At 27.5% G+C, this 19,550-nt stretch overlaps 3 protein-coding genes across 9 annotated transcripts; 2 read left to right on the forward strand and 1 right to left on the reverse strand.

Moving 5' to 3' along the window:
* Window positions 1–627: 627 nt before the first annotated feature.
* Window positions 628–9,553, reverse strand: LOC122535927 (RNA-binding protein 25). Of its 2 annotated transcripts, none has more exons than XM_043667853.1 (12): window positions 9,345–9,553; window positions 8,714–8,856; window positions 7,565–7,889; window positions 7,294–7,488; window positions 7,100–7,215; window positions 2,981–3,192; window positions 2,266–2,884; window positions 1,782–2,199; window positions 1,487–1,708; window positions 1,216–1,391; window positions 987–1,133; window positions 628–916 (listed from the first exon to the last, which is right to left on the reverse strand). In XM_043667853.1, exons 2-12 carry the CDS (start codon window positions 8,819–8,821, stop codon window positions 824–826), a joined length of 2,631 nt encoding a protein of 876 aa, XP_043523788.1. In that variant the 5' UTR covers window positions 8,822–8,856; window positions 9,345–9,553; the 3' UTR covers window positions 628–823. The 2 variants fall into 2 exon arrangements, with proteins under 2 accessions (XP_043523788.1, XP_043523787.1); XM_043667852.1 differs by having other exon boundaries at window positions 7,565–7,919.
* Window positions 9,554–10,268: 715 nt separating this feature from the next.
* On the forward strand, window positions 10,269–15,647 carry LOC122535961 (serine/threonine-protein kinase VRK1-like). Of its 6 annotated transcripts, none has more exons than XM_043667915.1 (11): window positions 10,269–10,456; window positions 10,549–10,645; window positions 11,414–11,584; window positions 11,746–11,871; window positions 11,958–12,154; window positions 12,236–12,479; window positions 12,594–12,794; window positions 12,974–13,197; window positions 13,271–13,521; window positions 13,584–13,714; window positions 13,824–15,647. In XM_043667915.1, the coding sequence occupies exons 3-11, from the start codon at window positions 11,419–11,421 to the stop codon at window positions 13,889–13,891; spliced, it is 1,608 nt and encodes a 535-aa protein (XP_043523850.1). In that variant the 5' UTR covers window positions 10,269–10,456; window positions 10,549–10,645; window positions 11,414–11,418; the 3' UTR covers window positions 13,892–15,647. The 6 variants fall into 6 exon arrangements, with proteins under 6 accessions (XP_043523850.1, XP_043523851.1, XP_043523845.1 ...); XM_043667916.1 differs by having other exon boundaries at window positions 10,549–10,602; XM_043667910.1 differs by having other exon boundaries at window positions 10,549–10,592.
* Window positions 15,648–16,032: 385 nt separating this feature from the next.
* Window positions 16,033–18,896, forward strand: LOC122535962 (putative tyrosine-protein kinase Wsck). Its single transcript, XM_043667917.1, has 4 exons — window positions 16,033–16,543; window positions 16,630–16,784; window positions 16,864–18,602; window positions 18,691–18,896. The coding sequence occupies exons 1-4, from the start codon at window positions 16,377–16,379 to the stop codon at window positions 18,757–18,759; spliced, it is 2,130 nt and encodes a 709-aa protein (XP_043523852.1). The 5' UTR covers window positions 16,033–16,376; the 3' UTR covers window positions 18,760–18,896.
* Window positions 18,897–19,550: the final 654 nt, after the last annotated feature.

Below are 19,550 nucleotides of genomic sequence, written 5' to 3' on the forward strand. Positions count from 1 at the left end.
TTAAAATTAGTAAAAAAATTATTAAACCTTCCTCATGTGAATTAAGGAGATTTACCTGATATGAATGTTTGAAACTATGATATAATGTAAAAAAGAAAAAAATAGGAAACAAAGATATGTTTATTATTTAATTAGTAAAGTAATAGTTTAATATAAGTTCAAATTTTATCATTAACATTTGTTACTACTTACCTCTTTTAAAAAAAATTCAGTTCATACATACCTCCGCGTAAATAATTTCTGTAAAAATTTATAACTTTTCTCCATTTACATCACAATAAAAAGTATTCTTTAATATCATAATTGTTGATCGATACAAGACATCACTATTCACTTTTTAATAACTAGCTTATTCCTAAATTAATTTGACATGAAACAATCATAGAAAACAGAGATCTTACAAATATATGTGTATGTATGTATGTAATATGTAACAATTAATTATTTTTACTGCATCTATTTACAAATTTTGAAAATACATAATTTATAGAATTATATAATCATTAAAATTGAATTCATTAAGTTTCTTGGAAAATGTAAAAAGATCTTATTATTTATAAACATGTTAAAAGACCTCTTTGTAAAACTATGAATAAACAAATTTGGAAAAATACAACTCAAATATTATAAATCGTAATTACAATTTGTATTTAACATTTCAATTGCTACACATTTAGTTTACCTATCAATTAAACAACATCATATTTAGCAATCCTACAAATTATATATAAGTATGACATAACCTAATAATACAATTTAACCAAAGGAATTTGATGTGTAGTATAAATTTTTAAGTCGATTAGTATTTTAATTGATTTTTAATTTATTTAACTAAGCCCATTTTTTTAGCTTCCACTTCGTAAATTAATAACCTCCACATTTTGACTACAAAAACTTCAGCTTCTTCATCCAATACCTATAACATATAACATTATAAAATCTATCAGTTATTAATTTATATTAATGATAAAATAAAAATTATTTACCATCTGTACATCATCAAGTATGCCTTGAGGTGAGCTGCTAGCCATTACTTTACTACAAATAAAATCTACTAATGTAGGTTCAGGTTCTCCAATGTATTCAATAATTTTTTTGTTAATCCACGGCCTTATCCTTTTATCCATTAACGTCTACAAAAATTAAAAAGGAAAAAAATTAATTCATAAATATTCATTCATATCATAATCTTATATATATCTATCATAATCTTACATTATCTATTACTGCCCAATCAAGTTGATATCCAAATAAAGCATTTTTATCCGTAGGTATTTTGTCAATAAGAGACTTTATGTGTTTTCTTTTCTCTTCTTGACTTTTTGTACTTTCTTCTTTTCCAGCTTTAGGAGCTTCTTCAGTAGTTTTTTTCTTTTTCTCTTCGCCGTAATCTAAAATTGAATTCATACAGAAATCGTATATTATTTAAATTAGTATTTATTAGTATTCATAATCACTGTATCAGTACATTAGTATTTACAATTACCTAAAGGAACTAGTTTACGCTTCTTTGCGTTATTAGCACCATCGTCATCATCATCGTTATTGAATACGTCTTTCACATCGATTCGACCTTTCTTTTTATTCTGATTCGTTTGTTGCGTACTAACATTAATAGCTGTGCTTGGACTAGCAGGAGTTTTATTACCAATACCATGGTCACTGCCACGATTACCTCCGCTTCCCATGGCGAACGGCACAAAGTTACCTGTAATGAGACATACATGACACCAAAATAAAGGATTTATAGTTATATAAATTAAGAAATCACGTTTACTCACTACTACCCGTTTTTTCTGGTTCGCTAACAAGAGACATACGCGAATCTTCATCTAACGTAGGCGGAATGGATTGAACTGGCGTTGTTACCGTTTGATGAGAAGGTGACGATCTCGTACCCTTTACACTTTCTCTATCAGTTTCTACAACTTCCTCGGGTTCTTCGCCTTCACGATGATGATTCTGATGATGACGATGATGTCTTCGGTGATGATGATGATGTCTCGGTGGTGTCCTAGATGGTACTTCTGATTGAGAAACATCGTCAAATTGCACGCATTCATCACTATCACTTTCAATTGGTTCAGTTTCTATAGGCGGCATAATTTCTTTTTCTTTTTTCACTACTTTTTCATCTTCTTCGTCTATTATTGTGATAACAGGTTTAGGTTTATACTGTTCCTCCCGTTCAGCTTTTAACTAAAATAAAATCAATATTGCAATCACTCACAAATCAAAATATAATGTTATTTAAGAATATTTTACCCTTTCAAATTCAGCCGCTGGATCTGGATGAGAAGCATCAGCATAAAGTTTATCGCGAAGACGTTGAAGTTCTTGACGCTCAGCACAACGATCTCGCGAATCGGCTTCTGCTTCAAGTGCTCTCTCTTCCAGACGACGTGAAAGTTCTTTGCCTTTGTAATATTTGGCATCATCTCTTTCATCATCATAGTCTTCGAGAAATTCTTTCAAACGTTTCGCTTCTCTTTCTCTCGCTTCTCGTTTCGCCCTACGTTTTTCCGCTTCTTTCTCATATTCCTTTTGCTTACGACGTTCTCTTGTCTCCCATGCTCTCAAGCGTTCTTGATAAGCTGCTTCCTTCTCTCTCGCTCTTCTTTCGTTTTTCTTCCTCTCTTTCGCTTCTTCTTCCTCTTCTCTTTCACGCATAATTTCTCTTTCAGTTTTTCTCGCTTCTTCTCTTTCACGTTCTCTTTCTCGTTCTCTGTCTCTTTCCCTTTCTCTATCCCTTTCACGTTCACGTTCACGTTCTCTTTCACGATCACGATCTCTTTCTCGTTCTCTTTCTCTATCTCTTTCTCGATCTCTATCTCTATCACGATCTCTGTCGCTCCTCTGACGATCCCTATCTCGTTCCTTAGACCTTAATCAAAATAAAAAATATTCACAATAAATTATATTTAAATATAATTTATAATAAAACTTTTAATTGTTTTTATGAAATCTTAAACATTAATACCTAGATTTAGATCGTCTTTTGTCTCTTCTACTACTCCCAGTACTACTACTGCGACCCTTATGGGATGTGGGACTACCGGGGTCGCCGTCTTGATCATCCTTAGTGTTACTGCCATCTCGTCTATCTCGTCGCTCTTTTTCACGTTTCTCCCGTTCTTCTTTCTCAACGGCTTCTTTCTTCCGTTTTACTTGAGCCTTTTCCTCCTCCTGCTTCTATAAAAGACAAAAATAAAAAAACTAGGTGAGACTAAACAATCAGAGCAAACTTATCACTGTGATAATAAAACGCAAAAACTAGCAATCGTATCCTCCTGAGTTATAAAAATTAAAGGGTAGAAAAAGGTTACTGTAAGTGTAAAGTTAGTTAATATATATATGTATATATATATATGAGTGGTAATATCATTACACTATAATAGTGCAGCATTATTTCTTTTTTTGAAGTTAAACATGGATGCCCTGATATGCACATTAATAAAATGTGAAATGTTTCATGTAGAATATTCGCATAAACAATCTATATCATTTAAAAAATAATATTGTACAAATTCTTCGAAATACCATTGAAGTACATGAAAACTAGTGATATTATCTTGTGTCAACAAAATAATTATTTGAAACAAATACTTCGAAAAGAAATTTTAATTCATTATGTTGAAAATTTGTAAAATTTTATTTTTCTAAAGACTTATTGTCATTTAATAAATTTTGTATAAATAATTTTAATATCTAACATTACGAAGATTGTAATGTTGAACGATTACTAGTTATACAAAAATTAATCACATATCAAATATGATAATTCTGTTCATCTCAATGTAGTATACTCACTCCACTGGAGTATGCTCGGTCAGCAGCATCTTACACGAAATCTTGTTTACATATCAATTACCTAAGTGCAGGTATAAATTTTGGAAACAAGCATAAGAAATTTCTTAAGCTCTACTTAAATTAAGAATACCTTAATGCTAACAGACGCATTGTAGAGGCCACCCAATGTACTTACAACATTGCAAATGTGCCTGTAAATCAATAGTGTCTAAAGCTATATAAGTCTAAGAGTCGAAAGGGGTGAATATTTAGATTTCTTGTCAATACTCAATAATTATTAGAAAGTATTATACCAATCAGAAGCGGAGTCATCATGAAGAAGGGATTCCACCAAAACATCTTTCATTTTTGCCAAGAAACTGTCACACGTCTGTCAACTTTGTTTTCTTCTGGTTATGCAGCTGATGCAGCAAACTGTTGGATATCAAATACACAATAGTTTGCCCACCCTTATCGTCCCGTATTATCAACGTAACGTCTTAGAAATAAATTAGTATGGTTCATCCTTACGTGATATAATAGTAACAATAATGGGTTACTGCTTGGAGAGTCCTAAATCATAGACTCTGATGAATATTACTCTTTAATAACAAAAAATTATTAAACCTAATGCTGCTTATTCCTTCCTGATTATGATATTGTTAATAAGCCCTATATAAAACCAACAATGGACTATGATATATAAGAAAAAACATATTCAATATTGTGAATTGCTTTCTCTTATTTTTCAGAATTAAATATCCATACAATAACCCATACTCTTTTAAACTAATAGGGATAGAGTAACTGAGTGCATAAAAGTAGATGCACATATGAGGAAAAAAACAGACTGTTGAAATATGAAATATCAGTGGTCATAGGTATTCAGATGGGTAGTTCACTAACAAAACTACAAGAACCGAATGGTTGTGTTGGCTCATGGTTGTGGAGTTTACTCACGGTGTGAAGTTGACTTGGTCAGTCAGTGTGGTGGTACCGGAGAATGGAGGAGCGCGCACCTAGGTACTACATGTCTGATCGAGACGCTGACAGAAGCTGTTTACACAAAATAAAGACAACAACTGAACAGTCGCCATTGTGAAGACAAAATCATTTCATTGTGTGTAGGATTCAGAAAGTCTCGATCCTATTAATAATCTAAGAATATATTATAAAATATGTCAGCGTCAAATTTCTTTGTTCAATATAACATCTTTTACCAATCCTAAACAATATGTAAAAACAGTTGGACTGTCACTTTACTGACCTTCTATATATATCTGTACTAGACTGCTAGACTTTAATACAAATATAAAAATAAATTATAATCTCAGTTTACATAAAAATTAAACGAATAAAATAATTTTAATCGATTTTTATAGTATCTCATTCAGAAAAAAATCATATAATGAAATTTTTAAAAATAATAATTTGTTAATTTAATACTATTACTTAAACTTATGCATATCAATCTCACATAATGACGATTCTCTTGCTAATTGACTTAAAGAAATATGATCTGTCATCAGAAATTGATATTAATTATATACTTATGTATATCTGTAAAATAAATACAAAAGAATGTGATTCATATTATGATTAGAGACACTTCTTTTGACTCAACTGAGAAAATGATCTGTACTACTATAAAAACATTTTCAATTTCTATTAGTATAATAATAATTTTATATCTACTTACATTAAACTGTATTTATTACACAAATTCTTAATTTCTGAATATTATAAGAATTAATTTCTTAATATCGTTCCTTTGAAATTCAACAAAATGTTATGTAAAAGTTGCATTTTTATGAAAATATTAGTGCTAGCAATTTGGCACAAAAAGTATAGAAGCAGGTAAAGAAATTTGATTGTATGGAATAACTTGTGTTCAAAATACAATAGCAATAATGCTATTATTATAACGCAGAATTATATGCGATGAGTTAAGAAAATGGAGTTCCAATAGAAACAGATTTATTGGCTACATGGTGTCAGCATGTTGTAGAGTTAGGAGATTCTCCCGTCTTAATATTGCACATTTCTTGTTTTTTCATGTTTTGTTGGTTGGATATACTCTGACTTACCGACGAGGCTGCAGCTGCCTGCGAAAATACGAGGGATGTGCTGTGATTGACTCCCTTCAGAGCCAATGAGTGAGTGAAAGAGTGGTCCCCACACACAGCATTCCTAGGCGTGTGCGTTTGCTGTGTGCGACGCACGCTGCCTGTTATTATAATTATAGCAACGAGTCACGGCTCCAATTATTTAGAGCTAACATAGCACACACGCACTTTATCACAAAATACTTAAAAGCTAAAGTTTATAACTATACACTTGTAATCCTCTTTTGCCTGCATTTAATTTACTATATAAATATATTACGAGTTCAATCAATAATTGTCTAATGTGAATCATAGATATAATCAAATGCATAAATGTTTATAAATCCATAATATTTACAATGCATTTCATTGTAGTATTCATTATAGTACAGTATAGAAATGATGTATTAATTTTAACTTAATAAAAATACAACCGTTCAAAAATGAATAAAATGTAATTTATGAACTCACTAGTTATTGATATAATCAAAAAGTATTGTAAACTTGTTAAACTCATTACAAGCTTTTTACAACTATAATTTAGAAACATTGTATAAATTTTTTTTTAATTAGATAAAGTTTTGAAATAATAATAGTAATTTAATATAATTTTATTTCTCTTTCTATGTATTAAGTGATTCATTTTACTCTATCATTTAAAAAACAAAAAATAAAATTCATATTATATTTTTTGAAGATAATAGAACAAGTACTACAAAGTATTACAAACATATTCTCAATCTTTGTACAATAGAAACAGAGACAAACGATATTTCTATCAACACAAATATTAAACAAATGTAGAAAAAATAAAAAAATTATGATAATATCAAATGTAGCAGCTAAAATTTTACTTTAAAAAATATGATTTTTTTTAAGAAAAAGATTAAATATGCTTTATATCATATACACAGAAAAACATGTAACAAACATTATTGCTCATAAAACAATTTTTTTTTAAGATTATATGTTATAGAATAATGTTTATAATGCTTCGTAAAAAATTTATATACTCAATATTAATAATTTTATAACAGTTTGTTAATATCTAATTTTTGCAAAGTTTTTACCCAATCCTATTTGACCACAATTCATAATACCTTCTAATATCTTGGTATATCATATCCAACAATATAACCAAAAAGAAGGGCAAAAAAGTAGGAATGACATAACAAGATTTCTAAAATAATTATGAAAATAATTACCTTCATAACCTCCCTGAATTTTCCAATTTCTCGGGTAATCAAGTCTCTTTTACTTTCTTCTATTTCCGCATCATCCAAGTTCAAAGATTTTGCAACCATTTTTGTCTGATGTTCCTCTGTAACACATTATAAAATAATATTTGTTAATTCTTCAATTTAGTTTAGTATACTGCCATAAATAGAATTAGTACTACCAGGTGTAGCTTGAGCCATTTCTAAATCAGTAGCATGTTCAGCTATGATTTGATTAATACGCGTTAGTGCATCTGCATCCACTACTCTCATACCCTCATCCATATAATCTTCACCTTCTTCTCCTTCTGTTCCTTCAATTGATGTTTCATCCTGTAGAGGTGACTGGCCTCCTCTCAATTTTTTTCTCCTTTCCGCTATTATATATAAAAGATAATAAATCAAAATAAATTATCAATATGTACATAAATATACTTTGTGTTTTAAATTTACCTTTGAATTGATCCAAAACAACTTTAGCTTTTGCATCAACTTTGACAACAAGTTTCTTTGTACCTATTTCCATGTCATGGAGTAATCTAACTGCTCTAAGACCTGCATCAGGACCTGCATATTCACAAAATCCGAATGCTTGGACTCTCTTCCATGAAAGCACATGACCACATGCACCCAGAATGTGTCGAATCATCACATCAGGTGCTCTTTCCATAATGTTTCCAATAAAAACAGTAACCGGTGGTCCAGATTCTCTTTCACGACGACGATTATTGTCATGACGATTTTGGTTACGTGCATACCGAACAGCTGGAGCTGAGGTCTGCATCGCAGATACGGGTGTTGGAATCATCTATGTTTTATAAATGGTAGTATTCTTAATAATGCACATCTCTACTCATGCAGTCCAGAATCTCCCCTCCCCCTAATAGCACGTTAATCTTTTCCTTTCTTTTTTTTTTATTATATTTCATTATAAAAATAAGGCATGCATATATCAGATGGAAAGAACTTAAGATGAATATTTGTGACAAGAAACATAATCTTTAGAAAAATGCTCGTATAGAATAAATAGTTAAATAATATGCATTCCATTTAGTATTATAATTTAAATACAAAATGTTAATACATTATTCAAAACAACTGCATTGGCATATAAATAAATTTTTAATTTTTTAATTATGATATAATCAGTGATGCTCCAAATATAATACTATGTGAGAATTTCCACTACTTAACACGTTAATTTATTTGCACAACATTAATAAAATTAAACATCACATGCTTTTTACTTTAATTTCTTAGAGTAACTAAAAATACTTTAGCTACTATTGAAAAATTCTGACACTTGGAAGTATTAGTTTTTATTTTATTACAAACGCAAGTAAGTTATATAAAGTATTACAAATGATTATCAACTTCTAATTATTATTTTAACTAAATAAAAAAAAGACATCAAATAGCAAAGATTAATGTATTATATTATATTAAGTTACATTACTTTGTATTAAAGTCTTAAGTAACAAAATGATTAGTTACTTTATTAAAACCATGAACCGAAAACAAAAGATTCTTAATAGAAGATTGTAAATTACTAACATCACACAAAAACATGCTTTTAAAATGCTTCATTTCATGTTTACTTACATGTGCCATAGGCATTACACCACCAATAATTGGTGGAGGTGCACCAACCATGTAAGGCATTGGTGGCATGCCTGGTATTCCCATTGGCGGTTGACCAGGGTAAGACATTTCTTACTTTAAATAATACTATGGCAGTGTCCTCACTAAAATACATAATACATTAATTTATTACAATTAATCTAAAAAGGATATGAAGATCTATTTTAACACCAGATTTTTATTACAAATATATGTATATTATTATAATCCATATTTACTTATAAAATTTATTAGAAATTGAATGATTATAAATAAATGAAATCTAATTTCTGCATGACTCATACTAAGTTATAAGAACATAAATAATGTTTGGAAATTGTCAATAAATAACCTTTGATAAATAAGTCTCCTTAAACACACTTTCTTATAATATAATTGATTAAATACAAGTATTAATATTGTACTCATTAATGTTACAAAATAAATATTTAAACTATGTACAGGTGTATAAACATTATTTAATACGTAAATATGTTGCATGAAAACATGTTTTTCGTAATAACAGTTATAGATATCAGATAGGATACTAATGGATGCTTCAGTATTTCTAACCATTAAAACGATCTCAACAAAGAACCAACCGTTTACTTACATAATATACTTGAAAATAGAAATAAAGCATCAGTCATCGTTCAAAAAATATTTACGTCATTTTAATAGGACTTTAGACCTAAAAAAATATTACAATAAATACACAAACTGAAACTTCCACTTTCACAATCCGTCAGCCAGTAATCACTTCTTTCCGTCCATTACGGCTTCATGCGCTGATTGCTTCTAGAAGGCTATGGTTGATAGTACATTTCCCGTGGATTCGAAAACTCATCATAAAAGAACCAACCTGTCCATATGCATATTTATATATTACTTTTACATTGTAACTTATTACATTTTTATTCAGCCCTATTAAATGTCTTGAATTATATACAATTATATTTTTTTCTCGAATAAATTTTAATTCAGATTATCACTTTCATATTCTATTACTGAGAAGTGTCATTAAGGTGTAATAAAATAAATTTATATTTAAGTATATTAATGTCAAAAAAACTGGTTTACTTACGCATCAAATTACATTATAACCATATCACCTTTTGCATATAATTTTTTACAACATCATTCAAAAATTTACAAAACATTTGAAATTATGCTGCAATTTCATCTAAATAAAATGCCTATTGATGTTTTTAATATTCAATAACCATCTAAATTTGACAGATGTCAATGACTGTATGACTACGATAAAAAATATCTACTAACTCTATAATAAAAAATAAATAATTGAGTATATAAGTATAAGCAATAAATCAATTATCAAAAATTATTGATAAATATAAATAAATAAATTTTGTAGGATTAGGAAATCATCAAATTACAGAAAAATATTAAAGATATAATAATAAATATATATAATAAAACAGATGTAATATATGATAAAATTATATTTAATTGTCAACATTAGTGTTGTTTAAATACTTGGTCAAAAAAATATAAATTTAAGGACGCACTCTAGCTAATCGGTTTCCGTTAAACATCTTAGTTCATGAAATGGCAGTGTGGTGCATTCTTACGCTTGGTGAAATCTTTTTCGAGCATAATCAGAATTTCAAAAGACAAAAAAGAAATAGTTTAAATTATTAAAGATTCCAATGTGCCAAGCCATTAAAGAGACTTTATGCAATGTCCTCTAATTCGTCTTCTGAGGTATGTAAGCTAAAACGAAACAATAGTCTATGCTTTTTATTAGTTAACTAGTTGACAGTTGAACATGGAATCCTTAAAATTATACTTTTTAGTCTAGTTTACTCAAACGGAAAACGACATTATTTCAGAGAGCAAGGTAGCGAATTGTACGTAGAAAAAATAGTAGAAATAGTGACGATAATTTTTATGGTAATATTTACGTAATTTGTATTTATTAAATAACCTTATTAAGTGGCATTTAAATAATGCATTTTTCACTGCATTAGCAGTGGCTATTGTATAATAACATAGAAAACATATTTCTATTTACTTTTTCTGTTTCTAGTTTAGTGTAGCATTGAATTATAAACTTATTATGTAGTAATGTATGTGTGTATGTCAAATTATTATTTTATTTAATTAAAATAACAAATTATATATTTAGTTTCGTTTATAATAAAAAATGGAATTGTTTACAACATAGGTTATATCCAAGTATTAATTTGAATAATGTATCATTATTCTGATGTAAAAGTTTAAAGATTTTCACGATTGTAATATTTCGTAATGTATAATAAAATTTTCTATCTAGTTTAAATATATGCATAAAAACAATTTTTTTTATATATTTCAGTGTTTCTTATCATGTTTCTTCTGTATAATTAACAATTTATATATTATTTACACAAAAATTTATTAGATCTAACCACACCTATTTTTCACATTTTATTTATATTGAACATTTTGTTTCTATAATAAATATAAAATTTAAACACAAGTTAATGATATAATTTGTTTTATATTAATATCTTCACACAAAAAGCAGTTGAGCATCATTTCATGACCTTGTATGTAAGAGTTTTCTTGTGTAATTATATTTAAATTATGATAAACTATGATATTAGATAATCCTTTATTCTCAATAAATATAATATACAAATTAATTTTGAATTCAATTTTATATAAATAATTATATAGTGATAATGGCACCAAGACGAGTTGAAGAAATACCTGTTAAAAGAGTAGCAGCTTTAGGTTGCAAACTACCAGATCAATTGCCAGCTGGAGTAATATTAACAGATATTACTCAAAACAAATGGAAGTTAGGACCTGCAATAGGATATGGTGGATTTGGTGATATATACTTAGGTACTGTTTTTTATTCAAATTCTGTTTTATTGAAATTAGCACTATTCATAGTCAAATAAACAGAAATGTATTTTATGTATTTTTAATAAATTACTTGAATGTTGTCTTGTAGTTTGATATTTGTTTCTATTAACATTAAATTTAAGAATTTTACATTACAGCATCAAATGACATTAATGCTCCAATCGAGCAAGATGCAAAGTATGTGATAAAAATCGAACCACATAACAATGGTCCATTATTTGTTGAAATGAATTTTTATATCAGAGCAGCTCGTAAACATATGAGTAAATAATTTAATTGTACATGTTTTATATACACATATTTTATATTTGCATGCGTATTATATCTGGATTATTATTATAAATTTTAGTTGATAGCTGGTGCAAATCACAAGGAAAAAGACGAATAGGTGTTCCAACATATGAGGGATCTGGTTCTCACATGTACCAAGGTCAAAAATATAGATTTTTAGTAATTCCAAGATATGGCATTGATATTGGAAAATTGTTTATATCAAGTGGGAGAAAATTACCAGTCAAACTTGTTAACAGGCTAGCTGTTCAAATGGTAATTTATTATAAAAATAATAAATTTAAAAAATTTTAGTTAACAATTTTGTAATTTTATTATTTTTTCCCATACATATAGTTGGATGCACTTGAATATATTCACAGTCAAGGATATGCTCATGCAGATGTTAAAGGATCAAATATTTTATTGTCTTTAAGTACAGAAGATATAACAACAAGAAAATTTCAAGCTTATTTGGTTGATTATGGATTGGCTTATCGTTTCCGTACAAGTGCAGGTGTACATAAACCATTTGTTCATGATGAAAGAAGAGCTCATGAAGGAACATTAGAATTTACATCAAGAGATGCACATCATGGAAGTGAGTATCATACAATTTGATACATATATTTGGTAATTATTGTTTTAGAGCTCAATGATTTATTTTTTTATACTAAGTTACACTTTATTTTATTACAAATTGATATTACTATAGCACACTCAAGAAGAGGAGATTTAGAAACATTAGGGTACAATATATTGCAATGGTTGTGTGGTAAATTACCTTGGGAAAAAGAAGATGATAATATAACATCAACCATGGATCCAGAAGAAGTCCATGCACAAAAAGAAATTTTACTTTCTAATTTATCATCATTTATGCATAAATGTTTTCCTTATAAAAAAGAACCACCTGGTAAGTTATTATATTTCATTTATCAAAATGACAAATTTAATTTTATTCGAATGCAAAAGATAATATACAAATATATTCTATTTTCATTAAATAAGCTATTACTTTAAAAATATTAATGATTGATGTGTTAGACAATTATTCCTAAAAATTAAATATTAATATTTAATATTTTCTATTAGCTGCCATTATGGAATACATGAAATACATTACTGAACTGGGATTTGAAACTAAACCTAACTATTCCTATCTACGTAGTTTATTTCAATCTGGTTCTAGGCAAAAAAACGATGTTCCTACATGTTTACATCCTTTAAGAGAATCTAATGAAAATATTTCTTATCCCATTTCTTTCAAACGACCATATTTACGAGAAAGAAAACCTTGTAGACCTGTTAATGGCGAGGTATATTTCATTCATTATTAATGAATTAATATTAAATTTTACTTCATAATAAAATAATGTGTATTATTTTTAGATTCGTATAACGCGAAACACACAACCTAAATACCCAGTCGAACGAAAAGAGTTTTGTTGGGAAGCAGTATTAGCACTTCACCCTGATAAATTAGCAAAAATTAGTCTACAGACTCCACCTTCGCCACTTACACCACCTCCATCTCCACCTCCTCCATCCTTACCTACTTATGCCATGTTAAGTGTAATTCAAAGAATGAAAGAGAAACAATCAGGCGCATTTCGAAATAAAGCTTTACCAAAATCATTAGAGTAAGTACATTTAATTTGTCATATTATGTACAATAACACTGTTAATAATTTTTTTTAAACAGAGATCTTAAAACAAAATGGATGACACCAGCCATGGAACAAATAGCGCAATTAAAAAAGAAAACTTTGACAACGCTTTCTCTAGCGAAAACTTCTCCACGTGTGACACGATCCCGAGGGGTTAAATTAAAACGTAAGATATTTTTCAAACTTTTCTTATGTATATGTTTGTATTTTTATCTATATTCGCTATATTTGTATTTATGTCTATATTTTTTAATTATTCATGTATAATCTATTAGGACTTGGGAACAAAAAATCTTATAAACAGATACAAAGCAGTAGAAGAAGAAAAGCTCCATCTACATAAGTATGATAAATCTTACTGAATATTATATATTTTCATTCCTCAAATGGAATTACCAACGATTTATCTAAATAATGGATGTATAATTAAGTATTATTTCCTATTAGTTCATTTAGATTTTGTAAGAATATACTCTTGATTAAACTCCTGTTTAAAGGACAAAATTTCATTTATTAGGAACGCCTCAGGTGTCTTTAGAACACCAATTTTTGTAAGACTGTTTTACTATCACAATTTATCATTTAACAAATTGTATAATTAATATAAGATTTATTTTATAAATTGAACACATAATTATAAATAGTTCAGTTAACAGTTAATTACATTGCTTCCTTTTAAAAACATAATTTCAATGCAACTGAAAAGAGACTTACTAATAGATACAGTAATAAAAAATTACTACTTTTGCATACATAAAGAATACGTAATTATGTCATAATAAACAAATGATCTGAATATTAAATCCAAGATAGGTTTCGTGAACTTTTAAAAATTGTTTATTTATTTTATAAAATGACTTAAAAGCACAATATGCTAAATAGACAATATTTTACTAAATTACATTATTTATTAAAATGAAGTATAGTTTTTAAAGTGTTTAATTTGTTTTTATCGTTATAAATGAATAAAATCGAGTAAAATGTTGTATTCAAACATTAATAATGAAATGTTTTGATGTAATTATTTTATAACTAAAAATTATAAAAATCGATTTATTAGTAAAAATTATGTAAATGATTTTTTTTTTAAGTATCAGGACATGTATTTAAATCCTAAATATGTCTATTATATAAACAAAAGTATAGTATACTTTGAAATAATTAAAAGTAGCGAGATGTAATTAAAAATAATACACCTGTAAACTGTTATTACTTCTCACGAGATCAGTATTAAGCCATTAAGTGCTTACATATGATTAAAATATAACAGTTTATTTTTGTTATTATAGTTACAGTATACCAACAAGAATGCGTGTGTAGCATAAATAAAATGACTAATATTTTAATTCAATTTTAAATTTTATATATAACATGTAACTAAAAAATACACATTTTATGCTTCTAATATATTGCAATACATCATATAATATTATCTTATGTCCCTTTAGTATAATTTAATCTAATTTGTATTAAATTTAATGTCTACATAATTGTTACGTGAAACATAATCGATCATTGTATATATTTAGATATCATAAGAGCCATGTATAGATGGAAGCGGCAATTTATTTACAGTAAATTTGTGATAACTAATTTGTATTTTTTTAAGTTACATGTACCTGTGCCAGATAAGCAGTGTTGTTAAAGACTTAAAAGTGTATTGTAATTAAATAAATACATGTGCATTTGTAATCTTTTTTTATAATGCTAGTATTTCATCATACTTTGACTTATCATATTTCATTAATATAAGATACCTAATATGAGCTTTATTTCCATGAATTTTCTTTTAATTTAATTATAGAATATATGATTGAATATTATATTAAGCAAACAATACATGTATATTTATTAACAGCACTGCACAAGATTCTTGAAGTATTGTGAACAAAATTATTAGAAACAAAATATAAAAAAATTTAATTATTAATTTGTATTACATTCTAATCAGATTATTAATATTATAAATGAATAATAAATAAATGGTGAAAATAATGCATATGTACCAGGTATAGGATATACTTATATGTATATGTTATCGTACATTTTATATATTATTGTATATTGTATTTGAAGAAATATAAAACGAAGTATATAAAATATATTATTTGATTAAATTTATTTACTCATCTCTTACTCGCAGTTGCATATTCAGTAGTTAACAATATTACTTATAAAGTAACATATTATAAAGGAAAATATTAAGTAATTTTTTGGTTTGATATAATTAATTATATTAATAGAAATATCTATCACTACAAAATTTATGAATATTTTTATAAAATTATATCCAATTGTTTTATTTTAAAAGATATAAGATATAAGATTATAAAATAGGCATTAGAGTAAAATAAAGAAAATATGTGCAAATATTTTTTGCAAAAAATAAGTATAATAATTGCGGAAAATGTAATAAAAATTTAACACAATACACATCTGGAACTAGTATGTATGTTATTATTCCATTTTAAATAAAATGCATGCTAGCGCCACAAGTGACTGAACATTAATCATAGTAATAACTATAGGTAGTAAATAGATGCTACCACACCCGTGAAATAGTATAAAATTCAATATAAAAAGTCCTGTAAATTGTCAATAATCATAAAAATGATAAAGAGTCAAAGGCAATATTGTTTTATAATCGAAAAGAACAAAGATTAGTGCATAATTAACCCCATTTCTTCGTTTTGAATATGATGTCACCATTCATTTATTGATTCAGATATAAACTATTCTGAAAGAATGTTACATTAATATACGGTTGTAATTAATGATATAAATAAAAATTGAATTATAAAGATTGTCTTTATAGTACATTATATATAATGATAATATTATTTCTACTTCTTCATTTCTGTGATCATGTACTTAGTCAAAAATACGAGGGTTGCTTTCAAAGTTCCGCGTCGGATCCTGATTTATCAGTCCTGATATTAAATCATGCTAATGCACCAGTAGAATGTATTAAAGAATGTCGTTCACGTTACTACATGTAAGTTATTGTAATATTTGTTACAAAGATTAGTATTCATTATCTTTAAATTAAGATTTAATATTCATTTATATTAAAATTAATAGGTTTGCCGGATTAATGAATGGTCAACAATGCTTTTGTGGCAGTAGTTATGGTAGAAAAGGTGTGTCTAACTCTTGCACTTTCCATTGTATTACTGATCAAAACAGCTATTGTGGTAGCCAAGATGCAATAAGTATTTATTCAACTGGACAAACAGGTATATTTTTACAAAAATATGTATCCACAGTCTACTTTTAATAATAGATTTAAAAACAATAAGAATATTATGTATTTAGGTCCTAGTCCACCAAGAAGTGTACAAATAATTCACAGTGGATTTAATAATTTTCAAATTACATGGGAACCACCTGATATTAGCAATGGAAACATTACATCTTATACTTTAAAAGCAGTCGTTGTTAAAACATTTGCTTCAAATCTATTACCAGCCATAGAAAGTCAGATCCAAGGAGGAGCTTCAAATAATACTATATTACAAGGCTTACAACCTGGCACAAAGTATAATGTATCAATCATTGCTACAAATACTCATGCAGAGAGTGAACCTACATATGTTTCGGGATGGACTTTGATAGGGCCACCTAATAAGCCAATAATGCCAAAAGTAATAGAACAAACACATACCACAGTGACTGTTTTATTATTAGAGGGAAGTAGTGAATATGGTCCTGTTAGTGCCTATCAAATATTTGTTTCTCAATCTGGTATAATACCACCATCAGGTCCTAACGTAAGTTACTACAATTATGAAACATCAATGCAACAAGGTCTGGGATATTATATTACTGGAGAGTTTGAATCTTCAGAATTTTACAAATATATGAAATTTACAGTAGGTGATGGAAAAATGATTGGTGCATATTATAATGCACCATTAAATACTCAAATAATGCCACAAATAGGTCTAACAGTAATTTCTAAATTTCAACGACAAGTTCAGTATGCTTACTCAGATCTAATCAACAAGCTAACAAATTATAATGAAAATAGGAATGAAAATGTGAATTCAATGACAATCATACTTTGTGTTGCAATTGGTCTTTTAGGAACATTACTTGTAGCTTCAATAGTACTTTATTTTATATTGCGACAACGCCATAAAAAATTTCGGATGAGGAAACTTCCAGAGCAACAAGAACTTACTTTACAAGGTCCATTGTATGAAGTTGATAATTTAGCGTACATTCCAGAGGATGTACCTGAAAGGATAAATCATTATCAAGAACTGAAAAAAAAGGTGTGGATTATACCACAAAGTTCATTGACAATCAATGATACTATAATACGCAGAGGAAGATTTGGTACAGTACACACAGGTGTTATTCAAAAAAATGATAAACCTTGTGCTGTAACTATTCATAGCATAGCTGACAAATTATTGAAAATATCTGACAAAAGACATATGTTACGAGAATTAGATATTTGTATTAAAGCATCACCTATGAAATATCTTGCAGATCTTGTAGGAACATGTGAAACTCATGATACATTATACGTTGTACTTGAATTGCCACCTCAGACATTAAAAAATTGTTTATTAGCTGCCAGATCTGGAAATATATTTCCTGTTGAACAAATTCTGCCTATAGGATCTATGATAGCATCTGCTTTGCAACATCTTGAAAATTATAAAATTGTTCATGAATATCTCTGTGCACGTAGTGTAGGTATTTCAACTGAATGGACACCTAAATTGATGGGTCATGGAATATCCAAATATGCTTTAGAGGATATAAAATATATTCGATGGACATCTATTGAGTGTCTTGGTAACAAAAGGAAACACCAACCAGCAGTTGTTTGGGCTTTTGGTGTATTTTTGTGGGAAATGCTTAGTATGGGTGGTACACCATATTCTAATCTTTCACTTGATAGTGAAGTGGAAGAAGCAATTGAACAAGGAGTTAGATTACCACAATTACCAGATACTCCTGATCCATTATATGAAGTTATGCTATCTTGTTGGAATGTAGAAAGTCAGGAGAGACCAACATTTGCAGAATTGATAAGATTGGTAAGAATTATGCTTTATGTAATTTTAAATATATAAAAATAAAATATTTCTTATTTTTTGAACTAACTATTCTATTTTTCATTTTCAGGAAACCTTAAGTATTTGTCCAGTCACTGCAATCACAGAACCATATATTCCAGAATTAGAATTAAATTAATATCATTACTAAACGAGTGTTCATATTCTTGCATTTACGTGATATTATGTATTGTATATAATAATCTGTTAAATATCTTTAAAAATCTATTTTTATGTACTCTGCAGTTACCGTTACACATAATTTACATATGCAAGACTTTATATTTTTTTTATAATGTTTTTTACACTATTATAGGTTTATATTTTATATTTTTATATATTTTTTTTTTTTCATAAAACAAAGTATTGTACAAGTATTATTAATAACTGTTTCCGTCCACTAAAATAAAGTTGACAATATAAATTTCTCTATTTAAAGTACAATAAAATATTTCTACTTTAAAGAATAAATAATAATGAAACATTATATGTCAATTGGAAAAATATTTTTCAGTATAATAATTTAAATTTTATAGTATTATAAAATAATTATATTGCAGAGAAACTTTTTAAGAATATTTCTTATACATATACATTTCGACAACACCATTAAATGTAATTGATAATTTTTTAATACAAATTTATATCTGAAAAATTGTTAGAAGATATTTGCAAATGATAAAATAATGATCTCAGTGTATTTACGGTGTATTTACTATTGATATTCATTATAAATTAAGATTTTATTTTGTATTTAAATATACGAATATTTTAAATCGTACAATGGTTTTACTTTTTATTTATATTATATCCTTCACAATTACGTTTTATATAAGTAATATTAACATAGTTTTTTATTGTATGTTATTAGTACTTTGTAATTTCTATAATAAAAGTAAAAATGTATAATATAATGTATTTTTTAATAAA

This window comes from Frieseomelitta varia, unplaced genomic scaffold (genome assembly GCF_011392965.1).
Source record: "Frieseomelitta varia isolate USP_RPSP 00005682 unplaced genomic scaffold, Fvar_1.2 scaffold_790, whole genome shotgun sequence".
NCBI classification, from domain to species: domain Eukaryota; kingdom Metazoa; phylum Arthropoda; class Insecta; order Hymenoptera; family Apidae; genus Frieseomelitta; species Frieseomelitta varia.

What these genes read in the sequence shown, in the direction of transcription:
- LOC122535962 (XM_043667917.1), top strand. Translation starts at nt 16,377, where the DNA reads ATGATAATATTATTTCTACTTCTTCATTTCTGTGATCATGTACTTAGT. An exon ending in TGTCGTTCACGTTACTACAT is followed by an intron (nt 16,544 to 16,629) that starts GTAAGTTATTGT and finishes TAAAATTAATAG; the next exon opens with GTTTGCCGGATTAATGAATG. An exon ending in TTATTCAACTGGACAAACAG is followed by an intron (nt 16,785 to 16,863) that starts GTATATTTTTAC and finishes TTATGTATTTAG; the next exon opens with GTCCTAGTCCACCAAGAAGT.
- LOC122535927 (XM_043667852.1), bottom strand. Translation starts at nt 8,821, where the DNA reads ATGTCTTACCCTGGTCAACCGCCAATGGGAATACCAGGCATGCCACCA. An exon ending in TGTTTTGGATCAATTCAAAG is followed by an intron (nt 7,489 to 7,564) that starts GTAAATTTAAAA and finishes TATATATAATAG; the next exon opens with CGGAAAGGAGAAAAAAATTG. An exon ending in GCGTAAACTAGTTCCTTTAG is followed by an intron (nt 1,392 to 1,486) that starts GTAATTGTAAAT and finishes ATTCAATTTTAG; the next exon opens with ATTACGGCGAAGAGAAAAAG.
- LOC122535961 (XM_043667910.1), top strand. Translation starts at nt 10,428, where the DNA reads ATGCAATGTCCTCTAATTCGTCTTCTGAG. An exon ending in GTAGACCTGTTAATGGCGAG is followed by an intron (nt 13,198 to 13,270) that starts GTATATTTCATT and finishes TATTATTTTTAG; the next exon opens with ATTCGTATAACGCGAAACAC. An exon ending in CCGAGGGGTTAAATTAAAAC is followed by an intron (nt 13,715 to 13,823) that starts GTAAGATATTTT and finishes ATAATCTATTAG; the next exon opens with GACTTGGGAACAAAAAATCT.